The sequence below is a fragment of the Micropterus dolomieu genome, linkage group LG20 (genome assembly GCF_021292245.1).
Source record: "Micropterus dolomieu isolate WLL.071019.BEF.003 ecotype Adirondacks linkage group LG20, ASM2129224v1, whole genome shotgun sequence".
Lineage (NCBI taxonomy): Eukaryota > Metazoa > Chordata > Actinopteri > Centrarchiformes > Centrarchidae > Micropterus > Micropterus dolomieu.
In genome coordinates, this window is record NC_060169.1 from 8,775,596 (window position 1) to 8,803,042 (window position 27,447).

The 27,447-nt window shown below is 38.1% G+C and overlaps 2 protein-coding genes across 14 annotated transcripts in view; both read right to left on the reverse strand.

Moving 5' to 3' along the window:
• neo1a (neogenin 1a) overlaps window positions 1–27,447 on the reverse strand; it is a 629,602-nt gene that overhangs the window by 493,873 nt on the left and 108,282 nt on the right. The gene's annotated exons all lie outside the window — the stretch shown is intronic.
• The window catches only part of trip4 (thyroid hormone receptor interactor 4), a 76,631-nt gene that overhangs the window by 28,449 nt on the left and 20,735 nt on the right, over window positions 1–27,447 (reverse strand). For all 3 annotated transcript variants that reach the window (XM_046033349.1, XM_046033347.1, XM_046033350.1), the window contains exon 12: window positions 22,273–22,375. In XM_046033349.1, coding sequence (XP_045889305.1) covers window positions 22,273–22,375 — 103 coding nt within the window. The remainder of the gene's footprint in view (window positions 1–22,272; window positions 22,376–27,447) is intronic.

Sequence of the window (27,447 nt, forward strand, 5' to 3'; positions counted from 1 at the left end):
AATTCTATGAGCTTTTCCATCCCTCATATTATTCTTGGGCATCATCCAAGAAGAATTATGGCCATGAAAAAGAAATATTCTCTTTACATAGTGTTGTGCATTCTTTGTCGTTTATCTAGCAACCACAAATAGTAAAGCATACTCTCATAATCTACATTTCACATCTGACAGGTTTGTGTGTTGTTTACTCAGTGCATATGGCACACAAGGGTAACCTCAGCACTTCCAGCTTACAGCCTTCATGAACACACTATCCCTGGGGCACAATAGTGACAGCTACAACCACCAACTCTTTTTACAGAGTGACATAACTCTATGGCATATTTATCTTTTAGGTCTTAATGTATTTGTGCACCTTCAAATCAGTGAAACATATAATTCCATTGTCTTATTTAGACAAGTTTGAAAATATACATGTGTATTACAGTAAGACTCCATAGAAGAGAAATTACAGATACCCTGTGGATACACCGAAGGAGACAAAAGCAACCTGGAGACTTTCATGGTGCACAGTGGAGCAAAACTGATAAATCAAGGTGAGCGAGTCCAAAATTGGTTTAAAAGCAAGTATAATCATATGCCAGTTGAACCAATATGGTTTTTTTTTGTTATTCTTTAACAAAAGGGTAAACTTAATCCCTCTCACACAATCTACCCACAACACACTGACTACTGCGAAAACACACATATACACTCATACCCTTTTCTCTCTGTCTCCCACCTCCTAGAACATAGATGTTCTAGTTCACCCAACTCAAACAACCCATTCACTCCATCCACTTCAATCCATATTTCCCTTTAAGCCCTGGGCTGCAAACAAAGAAAAGGGAACAAGGTGGGATGAGACAGTTTGGTCAGATCAACAGAAAGAAGATGTTTCACTCTGCCAAGATCGAGCTCTACAGGGTGTAGGACTGTTTCTCTACTAATGATGAATATCAAGTGTTAAGAGGATAAAAAAGACAAACTAGACACTGCTCTGAATAAATTAAAAAATAATAAAACACCAGGGATGGTCGATCAGCTTGGTGTAACAAGGGCTGAGATGATGTGATACCGGTACTCTTCAATTCCTTTAATTGGACACTTGAGAAAACATCTCTTCGACTTTCATTGACAGAAGTGATAATTAATTAATTGTATTGGCAAATCATGATTCTAAGTAAGAACAATGGTTCAAAGAGTAAAGTTAAGCCTATTTTTATGCATGTATTTACCTTTCAAATGGACAAGGCTAGCATAAAACCAACTGTACGCAGAATGGTTTTAAATCCTTCACATCACATGAAAAAATCCATCTGTAAAACAATAAAAGAAATACCCCTTGCACTCATCTGAGAGCGGGTATGTGCAGTCTATTGCTATTGTTAGACTTGTAGACTTTTGTCTGGCCTGCAAGCACACACAGCCAGCTCTGTAGGGGAGGTCACTTACAGTTGCTCAATAATCCATTTACTTGCCTTTGCTATAGGCGTGACTGTAATTTCAATCACATGGACAAGGAGTAGGGAGATAAGTGGGGATCTACTGAAAGCTGCCTAATGGTGACATGGGTTGAAATGGAGCAGTGGTTCTTAGCGTGTTGCCTTAATCAAGAATCATCTGGTCCAGTGACGGGAAAAAAGGAAAGGTGAGAGCAAGATTGAAGGTACAGCTTACACTTTATATTTCTTCAAGAAATTTCAGGGTGGAAATACATCAAACCTTCTATTATACTAATGCCACTTTTCTCTAGAAAAAGGCAATATATTTCTGTCAGAAATCATCACTGATGTTTATAATTTAGATTTATAATGACTGTTGGCCTTGACAATGGCATTTATCAACTTTATACAATTTCTGTTTTCAACTTTTAGATCAGAGATAGAGAGGACATTCTGTTACCTCACTTGTTTTGGTGATTTATTTATTTTTTGCTCATTTAACAGTGCACATGGGATCTAGTAAAATTTAGAAACTGACACTGCATGTGCAATGATGTAGCCACTCTCCAAGAGAATTGTCCGTATGCCACAGTGAGCCATGTTACCATATCACCATCTTTCCAGGCAGCTTCTTTTCCCTACAAACCATTACTTGCTGCCTCGCCTCATTAGCATTGCAAATAAGACCTAAAGCAAGAACAGTGATGGCAGCAGCAGAGGAAATAGGACAGAATTAACAAATTATGTAAGAAGCGTGGACAGAACAGTGGGAGAAGAGTGTAGCAAAGAGGAGGTGGGTGATGAGGAGGAGGTGGCAGGAGCATATTACAAATCTGATTATACCTTAAACCTGATATTCTTAGATGACATCAATTGCTATTGGTGCTATATCTCACTCTTCAGGAGATTACTCACAATTTGTGTACAGTGCACTCTTTCTGACAAGTTCCAGTGTTTACAGATAAATTACACAGAACACCCACACAATATTTAAGTTTTCTATCCGACTGTGTAGATATGCCATCAGGAATCAACAACTCTCAGACATTGTTGGAGTAATCTAGCTGCACCCACAGACACAGCTTCAAAATTACTTCAACATAATTTAACTGTTTAAACACATTTTTACAGTCATAATAATAATAAAGTAATTCAGTGTTTCCCACAGGATTTTAAGAGACTATGGTGGCATGCCCCCCTGGAAGAACATTTTGTACATTTCAAAGTTAAATGCATTAATTTGGTGCAAAATTAAGAGGCTATCTATGAAGAACTTTGTATGCTTGTAAACAAAGTTGCACTATAGTAAACTATTTAAATATAAACCCATTGTATAGCTATAAATGGTTATGAACAACAACAAAAGTCAACAAATTTATTTAATGTTTGAATGTAAGAATAGAAAATAGAATAAATAAAATAGAAGTAATTTTATTGTTGTTGTTTTTTTAATATTTAATGGAGACATGTAATATGTTTTATACTTTCTGTGAATATAAGCCAATTAATCATATTTCCATACTGTAAAATCGAAGCGTTGTCACGTGTATCCTCGTGCTAAATTCATCAAGTCTGACCCAGTTTGATAAATTTTGCTGTATGTGGTTCTCGTGTCGCGGAACATGAAGACTTCACAGCCTCTCTTCAGGTAGGACTCTCATACTGCAACACATAAACTGAGAGGATAAAGTCGCTAACCTGCCTGTCAGCTTGCACTGGTCCGTTTCAGTGGATTTACCATAAAGGCTAGAATACATGTGCTCTCCAAAATTAGGCGCAGCTAGCTTAATCGCCTTCTCACAAACGAGTGACAGAATAAGACCGTTAACGTTACCATAGTTACCTCAAAAGAAAAGTGGTTGTCTCGAGTTGGATGCCAAAGTGTGTGAGCGTGCGAGCTTACAGCAGCGCGGAGCAGCGCCCACAAAACACAACGTTAGAGGTCTGTAATGTTATTATGAGATGTGTAAAAATATTTTCGGTTCATTTTGAAACTATGGCGGAGAAAATTAGACTGTGGCAGTCCGCCATGGTCTCTTTAATTAATGGGAAACACTGAGTAATTAAACAGTAGCTTTTTTTGGGACTTAAACATTATTATAAATCATGAAAGAAACAATCAGACCTATCAACAAATAATTAGATTAAATAAGTTCTCATATCAACCAACCAATGCTTTGACAAGTTTAATGTGTTTTCAAGCTTTTCACTCAAAAACTGTCATAAAGATGTGGGATTACTGCCTCACTTAATGGTTCTCAGCTAAACCTTCCAGTGTGATTACATCTGTCCTTTTCTGCAGTCGATATTAAAGCTCTCCACAGCGTTGTTTAGCTTCATTCAGAATTTTGTTTAATAGCTAATGACTTTTAAGACTTCTGTGGTTCAACACTATCCAAGTACACAACATTAACCATAAAGTTTAACCAAACAGTGGATATTTCCAGTGTGTTCACTTTTAAGGCTTGTGCAGTCCACACGACTGTCAACGTCGGCAGATCGCTGTGCTGTTCAGACTACAAAACTTGCTGTCTTGTAATGGGAGTCTTGAAGCCGTTGTGGTGTTCACACTACGTGACTGATCGGTGACAGGGGGTCACACACTACACGAGCTGACGAGTCTGTCACCCGATGACTGGTCTCCAAACCATGTCAAGAAAACACACGGAAAATGTGGCACGGGAAATGATGCAAAACTACACACGAAACAGGAGTTGTTTATTATAATAAAGATAAAAATTATAAAGACAAAGAAAATGGTTGAAAGAATGGATTAGCACACACGGGTAGGAGGGACTGTCTGTGCTAGAGATATCTGGCTGGCCATAGTTCACGCAAAATGATTGGTGAGCGCCTATCGATTGCTGATTTTCCCCCAACACAGTGCAATGGTCTGCGAGCTCAAAGACTAGCAAATTGGGCTTAAAATCGTATAGTGTGAACTAGCCTTTAGTGTCAACAACAACAAATTGTTAAAAGAATAGTTAGACGTTTTGGTAAATACACTTACTCACTTTAAATGAGAAGATGGATATCCCTCATATGTCTGTGCATTAACTATGGGCATAGAGCTGAGAGACAATTAGCTTAGCTTAGCATAAAGACTGGAAGCAGAGGAAAACAGCTAGCCTGGTTGCAAGAAAGCAAATTCTTGTATTTCCCAATATGACAAACTATTCCTTAAGATTATTGGGTTATACTGGCTATTTGTTAACAAGCTGTGTTATCCCTAGATCTTGGCAAATCAATTATTATCATGACTAATAAGACTGATGGCCAAAACTACAAAAATCAGACCCTGTTTGTAAATCAAAACAAAAAGGACATTTCCATTCAATCTTATTATATGTTTTTAAATAGGTGGCTATTCCATTCAAAGCACTATGAGCTGTAATGGTGAATGAGCTATACTACAGGGGAATAATGTTGGCAGTCTTGGAATGAGTGCATGTATCATGTAATGGACTTCGTAATGAAACGGTATGGAGAAAGAGGCCAGAAGGAAGAAAAGGTCAGGCCGTGATGTAAGTGCCACAACTCATCATTTGGTAAAGTCACGGTCAGGACCTTGTGTAGTCCCATGGTATTTCTGTTAAGCTTTTAAAGAAATGGCCAGAGAGTCAGACTGATGCACAGCGTTAGCTAGGCAAGACTCAAACTGATTGCCCTTTATTCCACTGACCTTCAGAAAGCTAAAATGTATTAAAATATAACCACTGCAGCCATGCATGTGTGTATTAATGAAAATCTCCTCCGTCCTTTTATGCTCAGTAACTGGAAATCGTTTCATAACAAAGTTGGAAAAAAGAGTCTCTGATTAACATCTTCATCAGAGATCACAAGCCGAAAACAGTAACAATGGTTTTAAATGCCAGAAAATATTGTTCAATTTTGTGGCTGAGTTTATTGTAATTGCTTGTGACATCCAATGAAACAGGGGTCCTTTATGAATCGGTCTGGCAATTATGTGGTGTGAAAGCTGGTCTGGTATGGTATGTGTGGTGTGTCTGCTTAAATGTGGACACCCCGCTCACAGTAGGGGTAGGCTTGACTTGATGCTTCGGCACTGTGGCTGCGACGCTGCTCAACACTCAGTGGGGGTAACACAAGGAGCCCTATAGTGCAGTAATGCAATATTCATGGTGGGGTGTGAGCAGAGCAGTTAAACACAGCAGAGTTGTGAGAAGACCTTCCAACCCTCTATCAGGGAGCAGCTGCTGCTTGGGCTTGCTCCCCTTTTTCCAAAGCTTATCCTCTTGCTCAAGCATTGTCTCTTTCTTCCCCTGCCCTCCCCTGTTCCCTCTCTACTCCCTCTCACTCAACCATTAATTTTTAATCACAACTTAAATGGCTGCCTTGGCTGCGGCTGTGGGGGCATCAAGTCAAGGGCTCTTGCCTCTGGTTACAAAGTAGGAAATAAATTTGAAGAGATCAAGCTAAACATAGAGGGAGGGAGAGGGCTGACTAGGGAGAAAATGTACAGGGAGGAAAAATATCAACTTGCTCCTGCCATTACAGCTTAATTAGAATTTCGACTCTTTCATCTTGGACTTTGCACTGCAACTGCTACAGGAAACAGATCAAATTAAGATAAAGAATTAGGTTTCTCTAGGTTTTTTGTGGATGCCATGAGAAAGAAAGAAAGAGGGCAATGGGTGGATTTAGAGTATATACACAGACTAACAGTAGAGCTTAAAACAATTAATCCATTGACAAAAAATAACTGGCAACAATTCTGACAGATTAATCACTTAAGTTTGCCTTTCTGTGTCATATGTGATATGTTTTTGGGTTTTCGTCTGTTAGTCTGACAAAGCAAAGCAATCTAAAAACGCTGACTAGGCCTTTAGGAGTATTTTTCCCTATTGTGTGACATTTTATACACGTACTAATTAATCAATTCATTGAAAAGATAATCATCAAATTAACTGATAATTAAAGCAATTTTTAAGGTTAGTTGCAGCCCTAACTGACACAACCTTTTGCTCAAAACCACCAAAATACTAGGAGTATAAAGATACAGCTTACAGAAGCACTATATAAAAGGTTGAACCACTTATTCATGAAGGACAAGGTTGTGTGGATGTTGTCAGTGAGGTGGCAGCACTCAGGTTTTCCCCTGCATTATTTATTTTCCGTATTGGGGTGGTCTGACCTACTCTTGTAATGAGAACTAGAGTCACGGTCTGTTTGGAGTCCCGGGGCAACGCCGTGCAACCGTGTCCCAGGATCACTGCTCAACCACACAGGTCTCTACACAGCCACTGTTTGCTCAGACTTCACTTGGACTGTAAAAGTCAAGCCTTGTTGACACATCTGTGCTGTCTCTCCCCGGGGCTAATGGCTATTACATCTGTCTGCTTCTTTTCAGAGTGAGAGGAAAACTACCAGAATCAAATGCTCTTTTGAAAACAGGCAGAGTGAAAACACTGACAGCTGATGGAAAGTTGACAGCCTCCTCTGAGGGGAATTACCACTGTTGATCTTTCTCATAAGCGCAGTGAGGTGATTACATTGGTTAAGATGTGTGTTTGGAAAGAAATGTTGATGGACTTATGGTAGCAGTGTGTCAGTGTTTATACTAGTGCAAGTGCGTTTTTTACAGGTCACGCTTTACATTATTAGGTAATGTCATTTGCTTATGAAGTGTGTATGTATATATATATATATATATATAAAAAAAACGTTCCACAAAATTATTTCACACGGCTTCAAAGTGCTGCAGTGGACACTGGATATGAAACATTTTGTGACTTTCAGTATTTCATTTTGAAAAGTAAATATTGTATAGCTGAAAAACTGATAGATAATGCTGCCAGATGCCAGATGCTTATCACCATCTAAATTTGTATATTTAGAATTATTTAAAGTGTATTATGTTGTTTTCATTCTAAAATATGGCCAACATTAGCATACAAATACATTTCTGAATGACTTTAAGACAAACAAATTTATTTATTTATTTTGTCAACTAAAAAAATAAAAGGACCTAGAATCTGATTTATTAGACAGGTAGATATAGTGGTTTATTGATATTAGCTTATCACAGATAAATCAATTCAGGGCTGCAATTAACAATACTTCTCTTGATTAATGGTTTACTCTATAACATGTTCAAATTTTTAAAGGTGACCGATTTTGCTTTTCGATATTTTCTGTCATATCTATAATATTACAATGTTAATGTTAGGGCTGAACGATTAATTGTTTTCAAAATTAAATTGCGATTTGAAAGAGTGCGATTAGCTAATCGTGAAGGCAGCGATTAAAATGTAGGTTAATTATGCAGCACATCTGACCCCGTTTTAAACGCAGTCATGCAGTTAAAAATTCACGCTGTTGTCATCCTTGTGTGACAGACCTGCTCACCAATTACAAGTGCCATGCGCCTCCTGTGGGGGCAGGGCATGTACATTTTACACCAACGTTGTTGACGTGTTGTTAATTTGTCCTTTCTTGTGCTTCAACCTCGGATAACAGCTCTCTCTGAGCCAGTTTTGTACTGCTCGCCACAGACTACATTTCCCACATGGAGCATTTCAGAATATGAGCGTTTTGCCTGCCTGATTTTGCCGACTTGTTCAAATTTTGTTGATTTGTTTGGTTGTCCTTGATTTTTGAGCTTCTACCATTGTTAAGTAGGCTACGTAGTAAAATTCTTGTCAGTTTTATTTGTGTTTATTGTTGATACATGACCGGGAGTCTGCGCAGGGTGTTTTATTTTGAAAATAGACTGGATTCTCTATGCTGTTCTGTGTCTGACTTCCTGCCTGGTTCACCTGCTCTGTACTGCTTGATGAAGCTTCTGTCGAAATGAGACTGGCAGTGAATATTGAACTTTTGCTAAACTTGAAAAAAAAAAAAAAAATATCACAAATCGAATCGTAATCGCAATATCTGGTCCCCAAATTGTTCAGCCCTAGTTAATGTTAAAAGTGGCCAAAGCTTTAACTGATAAGGTAAACGTATTTAAAAGAAATCCCTGTGAGCCAAAACCTCTGATTTCCTTCTCTTCTGAATGCTACGGTTTCAACTTTTTCCTACTCTTGGCTTCGCATGACATAATGCGGAGCCGGTTTTATATATATATATATGGTCATTTGCATGTAGCCCTGTCTGTCTATACTGCTTAGCACAGGACGACACACCAGTCTTTTGAAGTTGTTCAATATGTCGCAAAGAAAGGGCTTTTCGGTTGCGACGGAAAATTAAGCTTTACACGGTTTTCCTATAGAAGAAAGCATCAAAAAAGACTGGATCCGTTGGTTTTTTAGAGCCAACAACAGGCTTGGTAAACACAGGGTCTTGGCCAATCAGAAAATAGTGGGCTCTATTTTTGGGGGGGAGAGGGGGGGCTACCATACAGGAGTCACATAACTATAATATAGGGCTGGAAATGCACTACAATGGGTCACCTTTAAGTTCTAGGTGATGTCTTAAAATTTCTTGTTTTGTCTGAACAATAATCCAAAACCCAAAGATATTAATAATTTACCAATTCATTTTCTGTTGATCGATTAATTGACTCATCACTGCACCCCTAATTGGTATGTCTACATGTTGGCTGGTAACTAAAATCTGCAGTACAGCAAATGTCAAACATATGTTATTACACAGTTTGTCCCCAGAGAGCATTGCCAAGTTTATCTTTTATGCGTTATCATTATGTGCATTATGGTTAGAATTAGGGCTTGACAATTTGACCTAAAATCAAAATCACAATTAATTGAACATTTTAACTCCAATACGATTAATACATTTGATTTGTTTTTATGCCCTCATAGTTCACAGACAAGGTTTGTACTGTAAATTAAAAATGGGATTTTTTTTTCGATACACAGATGTCGAAAATCGATCATCTAAATTTTAATTAATAAGGTAATGTTAAGTGCACATGACAGAGACATGGTTCCCCTATATCCGGCGCATCGCTGCTGCTGAATTATGACCGCTGCTACTAAAATTTCACACAATTATTAGTATCAATACACCGCTAATGATTTTCACTCACACTCAACGCTGGGCTAGCTTTCTCTCCTCATTCATCAAGGGCCAACATGTGCTATTGTAAGAGCAGTGAAGTTAGGTCTTTTCAGCGCAGTGAAATGTGTGTGCGTAGCGAGTGTGTGGGTGAGAGAGCGAGCAGAAGAAAGTGACAGTGAAAGTTGTCAGTCTAGCAGTAAATGTACAGTGTAGGTCACAGTGTGTCCATTGATAAAAGTGAGGGTGATTAGTGCTTGCTAACATCTCCCTGTACTTCAGACTCTGGTCTGGAAGCTGAGCAGGACAGGACTGGGCGGAGTCATGTGACTACACATGTGGTAGTATGTTTTTAATGGGAAAGTACATGAACACATTCAGTGGGGAACAGTGGGGATAAAAAAAAAAAGCGAAATAACCGACATGGTTAAATTACATCGGATGGAAATTCTGATTTTTTTTTTTGCAATTTACGTTAAAAAAAAGAAAGAAAAGAATATTAGTCAGTTTTTGTTAAACTGTCAAATATCAGTACTGATAAAAATAAAGTATTCCTGGGAACTCGACTTTTTTGTTTCATTTCAGACTTTGGCGTAAAATGCACTTTGCAGTTGGGTGGAAAAGCATCCACTTACACTTTTGAACCACCTTAAATGATTCATTGGCCATGTCCAGTTTAACATCCTCACCTCTGTCAGCTACTTGAACTGTGCAAATAATCCACCTATTGATCCTCAATTCCTAAAACGACAAATTAACAAAATCAAGGCAGCAGGCTAACTGCATTCATGCTAACAAACAGACCTCTCCCAATCAGTCGAACACACCCACACAGACAGACAGACAGGAGTAATCTCTCACTAATCAAGCACATCGATCACATTGCAAAGCACATCTGTCTGCACCCTCCCCAGCGCTGACCCAGATTGATTGCTCTGACAGGCTTTGGACAGAGACAAAGAGGAAGGGAGAGAAAAGATGAACAGAATAGAGAAAACAAAGGAAATCTGGGAATGAAAATGGAAAAGTGTGGGCACACAACATAAGGATCCAGTCAAGAAAGAGACAGGGCAAGATGTGTTGAAATCTGTTTTTGTATCACATTCTTCTATTTGCACATATGTAATCTGTGTTAAGAGAGATAATAAACAGCAAATATAAACAACAACCCTGACATTCTTTTGCAAAAGAACTGTGGTTAACAGAAGCCTATAAGAGAAGTTATTGCACCTTTTGTGTCTCAATTCATGTACACCAATCCATATAAATAAAGAATGTGAATAGAAACTATAGCGCGTTTGCTGCTTTGGAAGGAGATAAGCAGCTGAATGTTCAAACACTGGTTCAAGGTGGACTGAGGAGGAATGAGTAGCTTTTTACTTTAAAAAGCCCATGAAAACAACTATGACTATATCTATATATTATTTTTCTCTCTTGGTTAAAAAAAGAAAAGATCACTTGTACTGTGGAAATTATTTGGTTATAAAGCTTGTGTTTTTAAATTCACTGTGCTGAGTGCATGAAACAGGCATTCCTCTCTGTGCTACACTTTCATCCATAATGTACTTCTCAAGACTAAATCAATTTTAACCTCAGGAGTATAATCCCCTCAGGCATCATAAGAAAAACTGGGTTGTGCAACAATACTGTAACATCTACAGTACATCTCAAGAAAGGACACAGTAAGTTTCTTATACACCTATAGAATATTTTAATCTCTGTAACACATTGAATACGTTGAATGATTACTTTTTTTTTTTCAGATAAAAATTATAATTACATTACATTAAATAACAATACCATTCATGTAGTAGACGTGCCATTTAAGAAAGCTCTGGCACGTCAAATGCTGATAGCTATGGGTTTTGTAATAGTGACCGATAAAGGCAGCAATGCTTAGTTAAGATAAGGAGAGACAAATCTATTGCTACAACAAAGAGCTATTTCTTTACACAGGCTTTTCACCCTTTACTGAGACGGGAAACCAAGAGGTTTCATTACCACGGGCAGCTGATAAAACCTCTGAGCTCAAGTGCAATCAAATACTACAAAGCTCTGAGGAAAAGTATATCTCTGTCAAGGCTACGTCATCCAAAGAAAAATATTTTAATAATGTATAGAATGTTTTTAAAATCTGCCTCTGCAACCACATCTACATCAAAATACGCAATGATAATCGTGGAATGCAGAATTTATGTTAGATTTTTATTATCCAGCTCAATCTAGTGTATCCTTCAACAAAGTCCCAGATACGTACTTGGATCCTTATCTGCACCAAGAACTAATCACTTGCCCTTTCACCAAATTATATTGTAATCTGTTATGCTTTTGAGATATCCTCATGACACTGTAACCTCTGTGGCAAATGTAACAATTAATTCCCTCTTAATAGCCATTTTTTGAGCACTTTCTATATATAATGGAAAAGTAACCAAGTGTAAGTTGTTTGGGACAAGAGCTTTAGTTGAGATTAAAGTGCGTGACATTCCACGTCAAATCTGTCTTTGTTCTGACATTTAAAGGACCGGATTTATTTCAGAATGGATGTAGACACGGTTCTGGGCAGTTGATAAAATTTACATGGACACAATGGATGCAGAAAGTATGATTTGGGCACAAGACAACACAGTACGTCCTTTCCATTCAAGTTTGTTCTTTGAAAAATACAAATTTCACAACAATAAAGCAAAGTACTCTCTATGTTACAGATCCTAATTTAGTTACCAGTGGATGCAGTGCATGCAATTCAGCATGCAGGAGTGTTGCCACTGAATCTGTAAGGACAAGCAGATCTAGTATGGCAAAGTTTATTGCTTGGGGCTCCCTCCTGCTCTCATGCCTGTGTGCTCTGGTCTCTGCTCAACAGCTCAGCTCTCTCCTCTCTCTTCTCTTCTCCTCTCCCCATTAACCGGCTGACAGATCAGTAATAAACACAGCCTGTCACCTTCAAGGCCTGCCTCTCATTTACTAGAGAACACATGAAACCCACTCTCTTGTTCCCTCACTATCTATCTCTCCCTCTCTCTCTCTCTTCCCTTCATCCGCTGGGCTCATTGGAGCTGAAACCTGATTTTTGGACCCAGCCACCTCCGAGGCAGAAAATTCTCCTCTGCACCCAGATAGTCCTGAAAAAGGGCATGAATATTAAATGGAAAATCCATGAATAAATAACCAAAAAAGGACTTCCGTTGCTGTAACCTCTTTCTGTCTCCCAGCAGTGGATGCGAGAGGAAGAGAACAGGGGAGAAATAGAGGAGAAAAAAAATTACGACCACCTCAGGAGAGAAGGTGGACATTTGTTAGGTAATTGGCTTTCTCTATTTGCAATCCCATGGTGCTGTGATTTCACACATAAAACAAAGAGGTAATCACAGGGTAACTGTGCAGCTGATGGTTAGTAGAGCAAAATTCAACTACGATATTTTCAATGGGAATATATGGTATTATTTCCATATGTGGAATATAAAATCCATAAATATTGCTACAGCTCAATAATGTATGTGTGGAAAATGCAAATGAGATTGAAAAGAGAGCTGGAGGTTCAATGTGTACAAGGGATAGGATGCTGAATGCATAACAAACAAAAAAGGAGAATCATTTATTTGTGATATATACTCACTAGTCCCTTGGCACCAGGCTGTTACACAGGAATAAGTAAACATAGATTATTTAGCTTCAAGCAATTCCCATAATGGTGCTTAATATGTATGGAATTGGATTTCAGTGGCCTGTTTGTTTAAACAGGGCACATGGATACACTAGTGAATAAGTATGTGATGATGTTGTATTATATGTGTTATAATTAGGGCTGCCCTCTTAGTTGACAAACTTTTCATTAGTTGGGTAGTCACAAAACGAACAAATTAAAACCTCAAACTTATTGCAACACCAACCTTTTTTCTTATAGCACAGATATCACTTACCAGCGCACTGCTGCTAACTCTAGGTGCCATTAGCTAGTTAGCTCAGTTAGCTCAGTTAGCGGTCCTATTAGCTCTACCTACCGGAGCTTACAGCACTGGGGAAAGGAGCAAGTTATGATATACATCATCCATCGTTTTGATAAGTATTAGGTCTTGTGAAGTTTTTTATTCCTGTGTTTTGAACAATGAGACTTGTGTGATGTTATAGTGTGTACAGTGTGTCTCCTTTCTGGTTGTTCCAACACATTCAGAATCATTACAACTTGCCGTTTACAGGCAGCTTGCTTGGCCCCTTGAAAAATGTGTATTTCCTGTTTTGTATTTCTCTGTAATGTACTACATTGTTACCAAAGCTTCTTACAACATTCTTTCTCACCACTGGAACTCAAAACATTTTCTGATGCCCCAAAAATATATATTTAAAGCAACATTATGTATGATTAAGATTTTTGTGGAATTTGGCACCCCTAACAGAGTGTAATTCACCGCTGTCGTAACTAAGGACAGCAGTACAGGTGCATTTGTTATGATTACATTACTTATAAACAAAATTAGCAAGTTGACAACTTTGCTAACACAGCCAAACATCAAACAAATGTGACAACAGAAAGGCGGCCAGCTCGGCATCTGTCTTTCATCCTTTCAACTCTAAGCTCAAACCAATGAGTAAAAGCCAGTCTGAAATTTACACTTGCTCGGTCACTGTCTTTTTCTCTTTCTCACTTCCTCTGACGTTTTCTCCCAGTCTCTGCCATGAAATCCATATTGAGAACACCGAGCTAGCTTCTTCTTATAGCTAAAGTTATCTTGCTGAAGAGTCTTGTGACGTAGTGTCGTAAAGCATTAAGCCGAATAACTGCAGATGACAGGCTGCATCCCTCCAACTCCTCAACAAAGTAACACACTATCACTGTGTATTGCTATGTGTGGAAATCTTATCAATGTTGCTGATGGCATGTTTAAAAAATGACCAAATATTGACAGACTTCTTTATTAAAACAACATTGAGTTTGTTTGGCTGCACTGTAAACTGATACACCAGTGGCTCATCTTTTGTATTTCTCAGAAATTAGCTGCTCAGTGAGTATTTGTTATAGTATTGAACAGCACTTGCTGTTACCACCAGTAACCACAAGTGCTGCCAAATCAACTAGGACTGAAATCCTAAGTTTTATAACTTTAAGGACCCATGGCCATTTAAGAGGTTGAGAATGTGTAACATGCACATGTCATCATGTAATGACACATGATAAAGACCGACTGAATTGCACTGTCTGCTCACAAGACATGAGAAATGAAGGCTAAATTTTGTAGCGGTTTACTTCCAAATAAAACAGCTAAACAATTTCCTCTAGTTAGACAGTGGTAAATTGGTGCAATTGTCCTATAATTACCAAGCTCATTGTTTTCTCTGACCTTTACACTTACACTTATACTACTGACATTGTGCACATTTAAGCAATTCCTTATTGCTGGTGACAGCCAGTCGGACAAAATAAAATATTTGGAGTCTAGAAACTTTATCAACCACAGCCTCTTTATATTGTTTACACCACTGAACAGATAATGAAATGAAACAAAGAAGATGGTGGATGTTAGAACACTGTCCATCAGTAATGGTGAGGAAATTAAAATTTCTTTAGATAATCTAAACCTATCTAACATATCAAGAGTACATGTCCATCCATGTTCAACAATCAGCAACTATGGTATTACAGTTTCCAAAAATAAGATACTGGCTGAGTAGAAATCTTTGGATAATAAAACATCATTATAAACATTGCAAAAAATGAGGACTATTCCAAATCAGTTTGCTCTTGACAACTGTTTGAATGGCTATTAAAACATAGCTGAATTTGGCTGTACATCAGAATAGACAATCTGAAGAAATGGAAGAAAACTGTCTTAAGCATGGTCCCCCAGGCTTAAGACAGGAGAACTACTTTGTCGACCTTGAGGTCCTTTAAAATGAATTCAGTCCCCAGTGATGTTGAGATTATATATGTCAATGACTTACGGTACTAGAGATAAAAAAGATCTCATCATGACCAGCTGCTGGAGCTGAATTTCTCATCTTAGCAATTATATGAATGACTTCTCTTCCCTGTAGTTGGATCAAACCTCAGCAAAAGAGAGCTCTTTTGTATCTGCTGGAGAGCCATCAATGTGCCTAATCTTTATAGAAAAAGATAAGCCAATATTCACAAAGACTCACGGAATGCATATGCAATATCACATGGGTTATACATTCAGTATAGAGCTGGGAATGACCTTTTCTTCTTTGAACGCTGTTAAAGGACATTCTGTTTTGTTTCTATACTGGGAAACAATTACTTCCTTTCCTTCTGCATGTTCTATGAGAAATACTGTATGTGATTACAGGGATTAATTTACGCATATTTGAATGTATTGCTTGGTATTACGTTGGATAAACCTCAGAATCTTTAAACTCTGCACAAGATAAATGCATTTATTATCACCTACTTTGAAGCCTGACAAATTATGCCAAGATTAAACAAAATGCAATAGATGACTTGAGTTTATCAAGCACCTTTTCAGTACTCTATAGACTGACTCTGAACTGTTGCTGTCCTTTGACTAATTCGGTGCTTTTGTCAGTTGAACATAGAAGTACTTTAGTACGTTTTTCTTTCTTGCTGGTCCAGCACTCTTTAAACAAGGCTTAAAGCCATTTGATTCACTCATGGAACATTAGTCTGGGTATGCACTTTTCATGCTTGGAAGCAATCGTAATAGGAAGGTCAAACATAATTCTCAGGTTACCTAATGGTTTGTTCTACAGAACAGCAAGTAGCAGCTTCTGCCTCACTCAGATACAACAGTCCCAGCATGTCTACCTTTTTAAGCTGATTTGGACAGTGATTCAAAGTTCTGGCTTCAAACACTTGGAAGAAGAAGAAGCAACATTAAGCCTAAATAAATTCAGAAGTCTAGCCTATAGAAATGTAGATTTCTTTTGTGCGTTCAAGGAACAGACACATCTCTAGCTATATGCAGTTTAAAATGACAAAGGGGATGGAATAGGATTGGCTTATGTCAGGAACAAACTACCTTTCTGACTATGCAAAAGAGTCGCCATCACACACTGAATCAATTACAGTAGACTGAGCTTAGATTCCCACCAGACTACAGGATCTTGTTCACATTTGTCCAGATTCTAGTCATAAAATTAAACATAATTGTCAGTTCAGTCAAGGATCTCTACATTCTACAGATAATGAATTGTCCACTGTGTCATATTTTTTCTCAGACTAAAGACGACCAACCTCTCCATAATTTGGAATATCAGTTGTTAAGATGAGGGTTATAATTTACATCATTTAGTGTTTTTACATCTATAGCTGATGTCATGAAACCGTTTTTGACAGGGTCCAGTCATTTAGACGCATTCTAACACATAGTGGTATATGAGTTGTGTTTCACTTTTCTAGCTGTGTGTACATAGCCACGCCATACAGAGGAGGTCGGGCTACTAAAAACATGGGTGGGGGGGTTGCGGGGAGGGGTGAAGGATAGCTATAAGCAAGGGAAAAAGGAGATGTGGGTTCATGTCAGTGAGCCAAATAGCTTTCAACACCCAGACTGACCTTCAGCTTACACAGAAGCACACACACAGTGATACAAATGTTCACAGGATGTGACCATAAACCATAATGGACATCCCTTATTACAGGGAGTGAGTCTTGGCTGTAAGCCATTTTAAATGTCACAGACTCCTCCACAGAGCAATGACTGATCAACCTGAGTTTGCATCTAGCATAGCCAAGCATATTATCTACAAAGCCAACTGTAAAACTGGCTGGCGAGAGAGGCATCACATTATTTGATAATTGCCAAATGAATCCAATAAAGTTCATCCATATACAGATGTGCTTCTCCAACCTTTCAAGCTTCCAGCTATTACTAAACTGTCAATAAAGCAAAGCATTTTGCTAGTGCTCCCGATCGAAACGAGAAACAACATGCTAGACAGCAGCATCATGCAGCTTTCAGCTTATTCATTTGTCTTACCAATGACACAAATCAAAACAATCCCCATTCATATAAAACATTAACAGTAGCACATTTACAAGCCCAAAATGCAGAAGAAAAAAAATGGCAAGTGAAGAAAAACAAACCTCTAGTAAAGCAATTAGACCAATATATTTTTCCTCACTAGTTGGCAAACCAACAGATTTATGAATCAATTTAGTGTTTTACACACTGAGAGGCTCAGGAAGAGATTCTATCCTCAGGCCACTAGGATCCTAAATTAGGTCACTGCATAAGACTGCCCCACCTCCCCCAATCATACACATATTTATTACTAATTTAAACTCTTTAAGTGCACAAATTGAAGGAACTGGCAGGTTTACATTTCACCGTGATTGTACCTTATACGAGTACATGTGACAAGTAAACTTGATTGATTGATTAATGTATGGGGATTAGAGCAGTTATGTGTATTTGAACTGTATGTAGCCCACTGTATATTTGTAAAATTGACCCCAGGAAGAGTAGTGGCTAATGGGGATGTAAATAAACAACAAACAATACAAACCAGGACTAAAATCCCAGCTATCATCTGACAGACTGTGCAGACAAAACAGACTTGAATTTCTGTAGTTTCTTAAACTTCAGTGGTTAATACTTGACAGGTTGATATTTTGTCATATTAAAGCTTGTTGCTGTTAGCAGGGGGAAAGGTTCTTTGCTGTGCTGGAATTCCGGCACGGGACATTTTATATTTGACAATTTATTATTATTAAATATAATAAAGACTAAAATATTCTTGATTTGTTTTTTTTTAAACTGTTGCGTGAAATGTGTGTATGAAGCACAAGTCCTCAGCACACTTGGTGGCTTGGTGTATAAACGACGGCCTGGTACTGCCTGACTATGTTGACACTCATTGGCTATTGTAGGCTGTGGACACTAGGGCATGGAAGTTTCTACTGGATCGATTGAGGTGTTACTCAAAAGGTCAATGTGTAGTAGCTTTTTTTGTGATAACTGTAGTTAAGCTAATATAAAACAAAATGTTGAACTTGTTGTTCTGCATGAATGATTATTGACCCATTAACTAATTAGAGACTGACCACCATGTAGATAAGGGTTTAATAAATGAAAACTACCCACAAAAATGAAACTGCTGTTTTGTCAACTGGAATTAATATTGTACTAGTGGTCAGTTATATAGTATACTATTATCTGAAATTATAATGAATACACTAACATTAGCCCTAGTGACAGCCGATACACACGACAACATGTGAGACAGTAGGGCTTGGCAATACAACAATAACAAATGTTGAATAACAAACAAATTAGCATATTTATCTATACATATATATCTATATAAGATATTTATTTTGTTAAAGAAACTTAATTTTACTCATGCATAATTGTTGAAAAAATATTGGTAACACTTTCTATGAAGGTCATCGCTATAATGACTAATGCATATATTTATAACACAATATAATGCGTCCATAAAACATAACAGTTGTTATAATCACTTACAAAAATGCATTAGGCGCATTTTGATTTAATGTTTTATAACTAATAGTAATACCAGTTTATGTCAATGTGCGGCAAGAAGTGGTTGTCTTTAATTGTCCACTGCATCTGTTAGGGCCTGTCCATAGGCTCGCCATTCATCTGTGACAACATCTGAGACTCTTCTTACATGATGTTGGTCGGCAACAGGTCTTCTCTTGAGTGGTCTTTCACCACCCTGACAATGGGTGTCCTTGATGTAACGTTAATTATGTTGTGTTTTTGTGCTAAACTGCAAAATCTTCAAAATTCATATAGATTGTTCATAAAGTGAAGAAACGTAAATAAAAGTTGTTTTCCTGCGTAAAAATGTGTGTCACTTTACTTAAAGCAAACAATTACGTGTTATAAGGTCTTATAATTAGTTCATATGGTATTATGTCCACCTGTAATATATTATCCAGGGATAGATATTTTAACACTTTACTTAAAGCAAACAAAGACATGCTATATAACATTAAACATTACTATAAGCTATTATTCCATTTTATATCACTAATTGTAAATGGTGACTAAAGTGTATTCATAACGAGGCAGAGTCGGTGGTTATAATGTGTTATGGAACATGGTCGGAGATTCTTGCCGCACATTGATATGTGGTGTTACTATTAGTTATAAAACATTAAATCAAAGGGTCATAATACATTATGAAATTTGCTATAGCGCCTAATGCATGTTTGTAAGTGATTATAACAATTGTTATAATGTCTTATGGACGCATTATTTTGTGTTATAAATATATGCATAAGTCACCTTCATAGAAAGTGTTACCAAAATATTTTATCATATTTGTTTTGAATGTTCTACCTCAGATATTTGAAGTGATCCACTGTTTGGCATCAAGTGTTTGTTCTCACCATAAAAAATGTTTAAAACCACAATTAACTGTCTGGTTTCTTCAACTTTCGCTCAGCAAAATCAGCCTTTAAACTTGAAAGAAATAATGATTTGACATTTATAATGATAATTATCTATATCGAATATTGAAATATTTATCTTGATAACATTTTTGGCCATATTGCCCAGCACCTATTTTTTTATTTATCACCTATTATATGGGGTGGCAGAAGATTTCACCAGAATGCATGAAATTATCATCATCATATACGTATTTCCACACTGAAATTTCTTCTAAACAGTGTACAAGTATCTTCTCGTCTTGTTCTTGTGAAGTCAGTATTGTGATTCCTCATGTGTCATTAGCTAAGTATATGTCACACTCCTAATCTGAGCCCCACTTTTCAACACCAAGTTACGCTCTTGCCCCCGACCCTTCATCTTTGTCGTAACCCACGAACACATTTCAGGCACAGAAAACTTTCTTGCTTTAAGCCCTGTGTTCGTTTGCTATCAGCATATTTATCAAGGCTCCCACTCCCATTTTCCGCAACATGAGTACAGAATTTGCTTGATGAAATAATCGGTCTCATGAGTCACACAATACATATTTTACATATTACCAAGGCGCTGAAAAAAAAAAAAAAACAGAAATCATCATTGTTATGTAATGAAGCACTAAGTCTGCCGAAAGGAATGGAAAAGCAGGAAACTGTACACTTTTCTTGCTCATTCTGATGAGGCATGAGATGGTTGGCAATGTCAGTGACAAGCGGATCTTGTCAGTGTAAGCTGCTGGGAGAGCAAAAAATACTTGTGCTAAGCCCCCCTGAGTAAGATGAGCGGCAATGCCTTGACCCGTGAGATGCAGTGGGAATTGAGGTGGAAGTGGGGGGGCGAGGGAGCAAGATGGTGAGATAGTGAAAAGCTAGCTGGTGACAGAAGAATAAGTCATGCTGGAGTGTGTAGGTCCAGTATGTCAGGATAACCAATCCAGATAACAGACTTAACAGGTACAGCAGGGAGCATATTGAAATCAATGAATGCTACATGACAAAAGCATGCAATACATGCAAAACTGTACATATGCATCGAACGAAGACATGCAAATTAATCCAACAGATCAACAAACTGTATGTAACATTTATTTTATTAAAAGATGGGTTGATAACTTTGCTATTATTTTGCAGATTTGTGGTATTCTGAAATACTTTATTTGATCTGATTTATGTGATGGGACCCTAATATTAAAAATATTTTACAGGTGTCCTACATCCAGTGTAGTATATTCAGAATTATCAACTGGTGTCTTTGTCCATATTTGGGATATAATGCTCTTACATGTCAATTTGTTACATTATGTGGGGGTTTTGTGTTGTTAATCTCAAGATATTAAATGCTAGTTTAACTGAAATAAGGATAGCAGTCTCCAGACAGCATTACTAAAGATGTGTCAGAAAATTTGTGGTGGTAGTGATGGTTTGTATGTATGTTTGGCTCAGAATAAGTATATCAAATTACACGTGAGAGCCAGAGCTGGAAAGGCAGTTGGACAAAAAGGAAGTGAAAGAAAAGTGAAAAGTGTTAGCTTTGCAGAAACAACTGTAGCGACAGTTTGCTTACCCACAACTTAGCTAACGTTAGTTACATTACTTGCTGTTTTGTTGTTCACTCTGTATCATGGTACTTGTCATGTTGGATTTCTCCATAAATCGCACCTTTAATAAGTGAAAATGAAATAAAAGTACAGGAGCACATGAGTAGCTTAATTTTTCATATTTTAAATGCAATGTCCTGAAAACTTCTATATCAGTAATCAAATTCATCACATTTTTTAAGACCAGCTGACATCCAATTTGACAAGCACTTCATTTTATTTGAGACTGTTCAGGTCTGTGCTAAACCTTTTGAAGCTTTTCAACGGTCCCTTATTTAAAAAAAAATGGAGACAAGGTCATCGCAACCATTTCAGTCGAAAAACTAAATAAAAAAAGGGCAAATGTCCTGCTACATTTTACCTTGAGCCTCCCAAAAAGCCATCTTCATCGATCTGGAAAGGTCTGAAAGAGGCACAGCTGCATAAACAGTCCTCTAAACTCATTAGAGGGTTTTGAAATATTAACAAAAGAGCTTGCAGGTACATCATTTTGCAGCAGCATCTATGGCAGCAGAGGGAAAATGTGTTTGACTCCTATTATAAATCACACAATACAGCAACAACATTGCACATCCAGGCCTGGCTTGTCCCCCAGGCAACCTGACAGCAAAACCCTGTCTTTACAGATGGCTCTCAGAGAGGATCTGTTTATGTGTACGTGAGAGAACGCTTTGTGTGTTTGTGTGTGCAATGTTGTTATATTAATGAAAATATAGTAATCAGAGCCCACGCTTAGAATTATCACTCTTTTACATGTCCATTTATGTATGCATGTGAGCATACAAGTGCAGAGGAGGAAGCTGATAAAAAATAAAGACATAAAAAATCCTTAGTCGGCTCAGGCTAATTTCATCCACTCCACTTCCACTTTCATGAAAGAAGTAGGACTTACATATCTTGTGCTTCCCTTTCATGGGGAATTTCACCAGTAGCTCCTGGGGGTTGGTGCATATGAAGACAAATGGGGAAGCCGACTCCTCACAGGTATCAGGGAACTGCAGTAGGGAGGGCGAACAAAGAAAAGAACAGTTTAGCATCATCTTACAGAGAACTAGCATGGCCATATTGTGCACAGAATATGTTAAAGCTCATGTCTGGTATCACGGTTATGAATCATTCAGTGAATGTTCTTGTTTATACACCTACATCATGCGAGATGTCCTCCATGCCTGATGTAATACTACACGCCTGACAGCAACTGATAGTTAGAGTCTCTTTGGTTCTTATGTGCTATAATTCACAACTAACGATGCAGTTGCTAATGAGAGCAGTTGCACCACTTGCCAGCTGTAAAAATGAGACAGAATTAATTTCAACCAGCACCAAAATCCATGCTATCCAGACTTATTCAGATGCAATATTGTGTGTATGCACAATATCAAACAGACAGAATTGAATCATACAAATACAAATGTTGAGCCCATGTGTACAATATTTATGCGCTCATCTATTACACGTCCTGTAACTTCAAACATATCATAATTCATCAAGAACATTCTTCTAAATCTGACATTTAACCACATCCATGACATATTTATGCATACCATACAACATGACATATCACATTCCTATGAAGAAGAGGGTGTTTTACAGCACATTATTGACAGCAGCCCACAGCAAACAGGAGCATAAAGATAAGAGAAACCCTCTCTCTCCCTGTGTTATTGATTGGTCTCTCAGGTGAGAGTAGGGAATTGACTGACACAGTGACAAAGGAGTCATCTTTCCCATCACTGGCAGCCAACGGCTCTCAGCTCATCCAATTTCCTCCAGCGCTATCAGATAGTGTCCATGATTGCATCTAGCCAGCCAGGAAGCGGCTCTTTTCATGACAGCATGCTTTACCCCCCTTCTCCTCGCTCTCTTTTCACAGTCGCTCTATCTCCCTCAAAGGAGCAGTGAAGGTTGTGACAAATTTGGGGCTTTTAAGGGAAATCAACAGAGTCGGCAACTCATCTGTATGGTCCGTGACAAACTGGGGAGCGATGATAAAGATGTTTATTTCAGATTACAGTCCATGACGACTTGAGTGTAATACACTGGTGAGTGATGAAATATGTAAACACTCAAAGTCGTTAGACACTGGTGGGGACCCTAAAAGAGACCCTTGATTCTTCCCTCAAAATAACAGAGTGATTCCAATTAACTTAGGTCTTCCCATCAAGTGTGCGGTCTCCAAGTTATAAATTCCTGACAGCCCTTCAACAAAACTATCTGTGATTTAGAAGGGATTAAACAAGATGAAGGCTGAGTCCAGAAATGTTGTGTTATAGGATCGAGGCTGGCAGCGGTCTATATTTTTCTTAATGTCATCAAATACCATGAAAAGATCAAAAGGTGCCATGTTGAGTTTTCTTGTAAGCAAACAAAGTTTCTGGTTACATTCTGCAATAAATCATTGAGTGACGTGTGAAACCATTGTCAGGAATGTGCATCACGTCTGCCACGTGCTCGTGCATCCTCTCGCACATGTGAGAACAACTATAATAGAGAGCCACTCTGAAAAAAATAATTTCCCCATAGCACTAATAGTGATCAAAAACTCCATAGGGTACCTCTAAACCAACAATGAATTTACCTTAGACAATCAGTGTCCAACCAAATTCATACAGCCCTTTTCAGTTGATAAAAACTGAGGAACTAGCGTCCCACTGTAGCACTTAACACAGATCAGAGTAAAAAGAAGGAATCCCTTCTTTTTTAAACTAGTCAGAGGGAACATTAATTTCCACCTACAATGTAAAGATCGATCCTGTTAACTGTTAAGGCCAGACAATGTTTCTCAAATGGCTTACTAAGGTGAGCAGCCTAATTGTGTCCATGTTAGACACTTAGAATGACACTTAATCCAGAGTGATTTAGCATTGTGCACAGTGATTACTTTTAAAGACCTGTTAGTCAGCGTCATTCATTGTTAGATTTATACAAAATCGGACATAACTGTATGGTTTACCAGTGTTTCAATTGGAACTACAGTTACCAACCTGGGTCCTGTGCGAGAGGCAATGACCAGGGACTAAACTTAACAGTCTGGTGTAAAACGGTCAAATGTTTGTCGAACACATCCTATAGCCGCTTTAAGCATGTATGCCTTTTATGTTAATGTGATCACTGGTCACTTTTACATAAAAATAGCAAAAGCCATCTTACTTGGCCGGACCTTATAACATTTCTGTATCACTTTCATCACAGCACTAGTCAGAATTAAATGCCGCCAGATTAACATGAAGGCTGCAGCAGAACACAAAATTAACATACAGAGAGAGACAGATGTGCGTCTTGTTCCAATAAATTGATTATTTTACTCATTTATGTACATAAAGTGTTCAATAAACTACGAAACACAGTGAAAAAGACAATTTTAAGTTGTTGAGATTAATATCTTGTCATATCAGATCAGTCTATAAAACGTTTTTCCCCAGAGTGCAACGGGAGCAGAGATGATTACCGGTAGTAATAATACCAGCATTTTCAAATTTCATTCATGCCAAATGTTGAATAGCAACATTCTTTTTTCAGCATGAAAGCATTAAAATTAAATTAAAGTCCCCACTTAAAGTCCTGTCATTCGGTGATTGTGCATGTCAAAACAGGCACCTGGATTCGCTCTCTAATAAGTTAAATTGTGAAACTGATGTGAAAGAAAGGTTAACGTAAAATACAACTACAGTATCTCTGCATGACAAAAAGCCATGCACAACGAACAGCATGATTAAGCCAGCAATGTTATGTATTCTATGTCTGAAAAGGGCCTGTGTATAAGTGGGGAGCCTGCAGGCCCTGGAAAAGCACAAAAAGCTCATAAAAAAATGACACAGAACTTCAAATACCATGAGAATATTTCTTTGACCTAAGAATAATGACATAAGAAGTGATGAGAGAAGAAAATGCATCAAAACTAAGAAGAGAAACATAAATAGTGATTAAAAGTGTGAATAAGAGATGATTCAGAAGGAAGAAAGCAACATGAGGCACTTCTGGAAAAGATGAGTTCAGCCTCATTTGAGATCATTACAAAAAATCTCACGTTGCACAAGATGGCTGTATTGTCTGAGGTACTCGAGGAAACAAAATGGTGGTGGTCTCACTAAATTCAGATAAAACAAGCGTAGCTGCAGCCTGGGTTAGCGTGTATTCATGTGAAACCCCGCCAGTTGCCTCCTCTTTCATCCTCCATTAGCTAATTAGCATTTAAAGCTGTTGAATGTGCTGCTTTGCCTCACTACCTCCCCCACCTAATTGTTTCCATTCCATGTTAATCAAAAGGGCACGAAACATTGTGGTTGTGTGACAAGGAGGTTTGCTAAAGTCCTCCATATTCATCAGGAAGGATCTAATGTAGTCAGAGTGGACCTGCTTACAAATTGGAATTAGGCTGAGCTTGTTGGGAAACACAAGTATTGAATTAAAAAGTTGTTATGTGGAATTACGTCAAACCACTATAGGTGACAATGACATCACAGTTAATTCAGTTAAGAGTGATTTGAGTCGTTAGTGTACTAGTTTCTTTGCATGAAAGGTCAGGGTTACAGCCCTAGGGCATTCTGGGTAGGGGGGCCGGTGTGTTTGACATGGGAGAGATCTGAGGGTGTATGTTTAGTTCTTTTGACAGGTGCATTAAAATGCCTCAGTGGGAATTGAGTATCACTGGTTGGTTGCCTCAGGCTAATTTACTCAGAGTTAGAAGTCAGACAATTGTGAGACAAGGACTGTGCAGCTTCTGTTTGCTCATAAACATCACTGGCAATTGGCTTGTGTTTAACAAAGAAATGCCTCTACTTCATGGCTGGCTTCCAAACTGGGAAATCAGAAAATAAATACAAATACACTTCAACGTTGCCACTGTGCCAACTCATGATAAATCTAAGAGGAGGAGTTAAGTTAGCTTAGCTTAGCATAAAGAAAAACAGGTGGAAACAGCCAGCTCAAACACCTCTAAAGCTTGTTATAGCGTTGCTTGATTATTCCATACAAAAACTGAAGTGTAAAAACAACACGTTTATCTCATTGTCCTTACTATGTGGAACTATTCCTTTAAAAAGTTGTCTCTAACATGAACCATTATTCAGTAGGTGATTTTCAGCCAAATATCAGTAAAAATATTTTGTGGTTAATCAGTTTAATCAGCCAAAGGATGGAAAACCAGTATGTGCACAAACTATTTAAATTGAAGCATCTTTTTATTTTCAGGCTAGAAAACGATGCTTAAATAATACGTGCTTAATCAGATGAGTGGGAGTTAAGGAGAAAACATGCTGTAAATATGGATTGAAAACATTTTTACAAGAGCCCAGCTGAATGAATAACCACACACAAAATACTAGACAGGAAAATAAGGAGGTGAAGCATTCATAAAGCTTCACAAGCTTCTTCAGGGACTGCCAATTCAATAAATTGTTCACTATTTAATTCGCTGGGATCCAGCCAGGGGGGATTCAACAATAACCAACTGTAATAATATGAAATTCACAAATTCATTGGAAAAAGTAAAAAGGGACGATGGGGCACAGGCTGCTGGAAGGAAGCCTTTGGCTATGATAAAATAACAGTGGCACAGAGGGCAGGGAGAGGGCACAGTGGCCCTATTGCTCTTACCTTATCCTTATAATAAGGCAACGTGTACTGAGGTTCATACTTCATACGAGTCTTTCATCAGCTTTCCTTCATCAACACATCAGCTTCGTTCTGTATACTGTATGATTCATTCCAACATTTGATGAAAACAACATCTATCTTAATAAAACCAACTAATACAGAGCCAGGGTTTGATAGCAGAAACACAAACCTTTGAATCCAAGCTTGTCAAGTAACAGTTCAACAAGCCAACACTGTTCCCTCTCCTCTCTCTACAATGTCTCTCTCTCTGGCTCTTTTCAGCTGCTGTCGGCAATTAAGGGCAGCAGAGACAAGTAATCTCCTTCTGGGCGACAGGACCAGACCAGAACAGGCATGTGGAGTGGTCTGTGCAGTGGTGGGGGGGGTGGGGGGGGGGGGGCTGCGAGGCCCTAGCCAGGCCCTGCTTGGCTGCACTCAATCTCAGCCCAATAAAAAGCCCTTCATTGGCAGG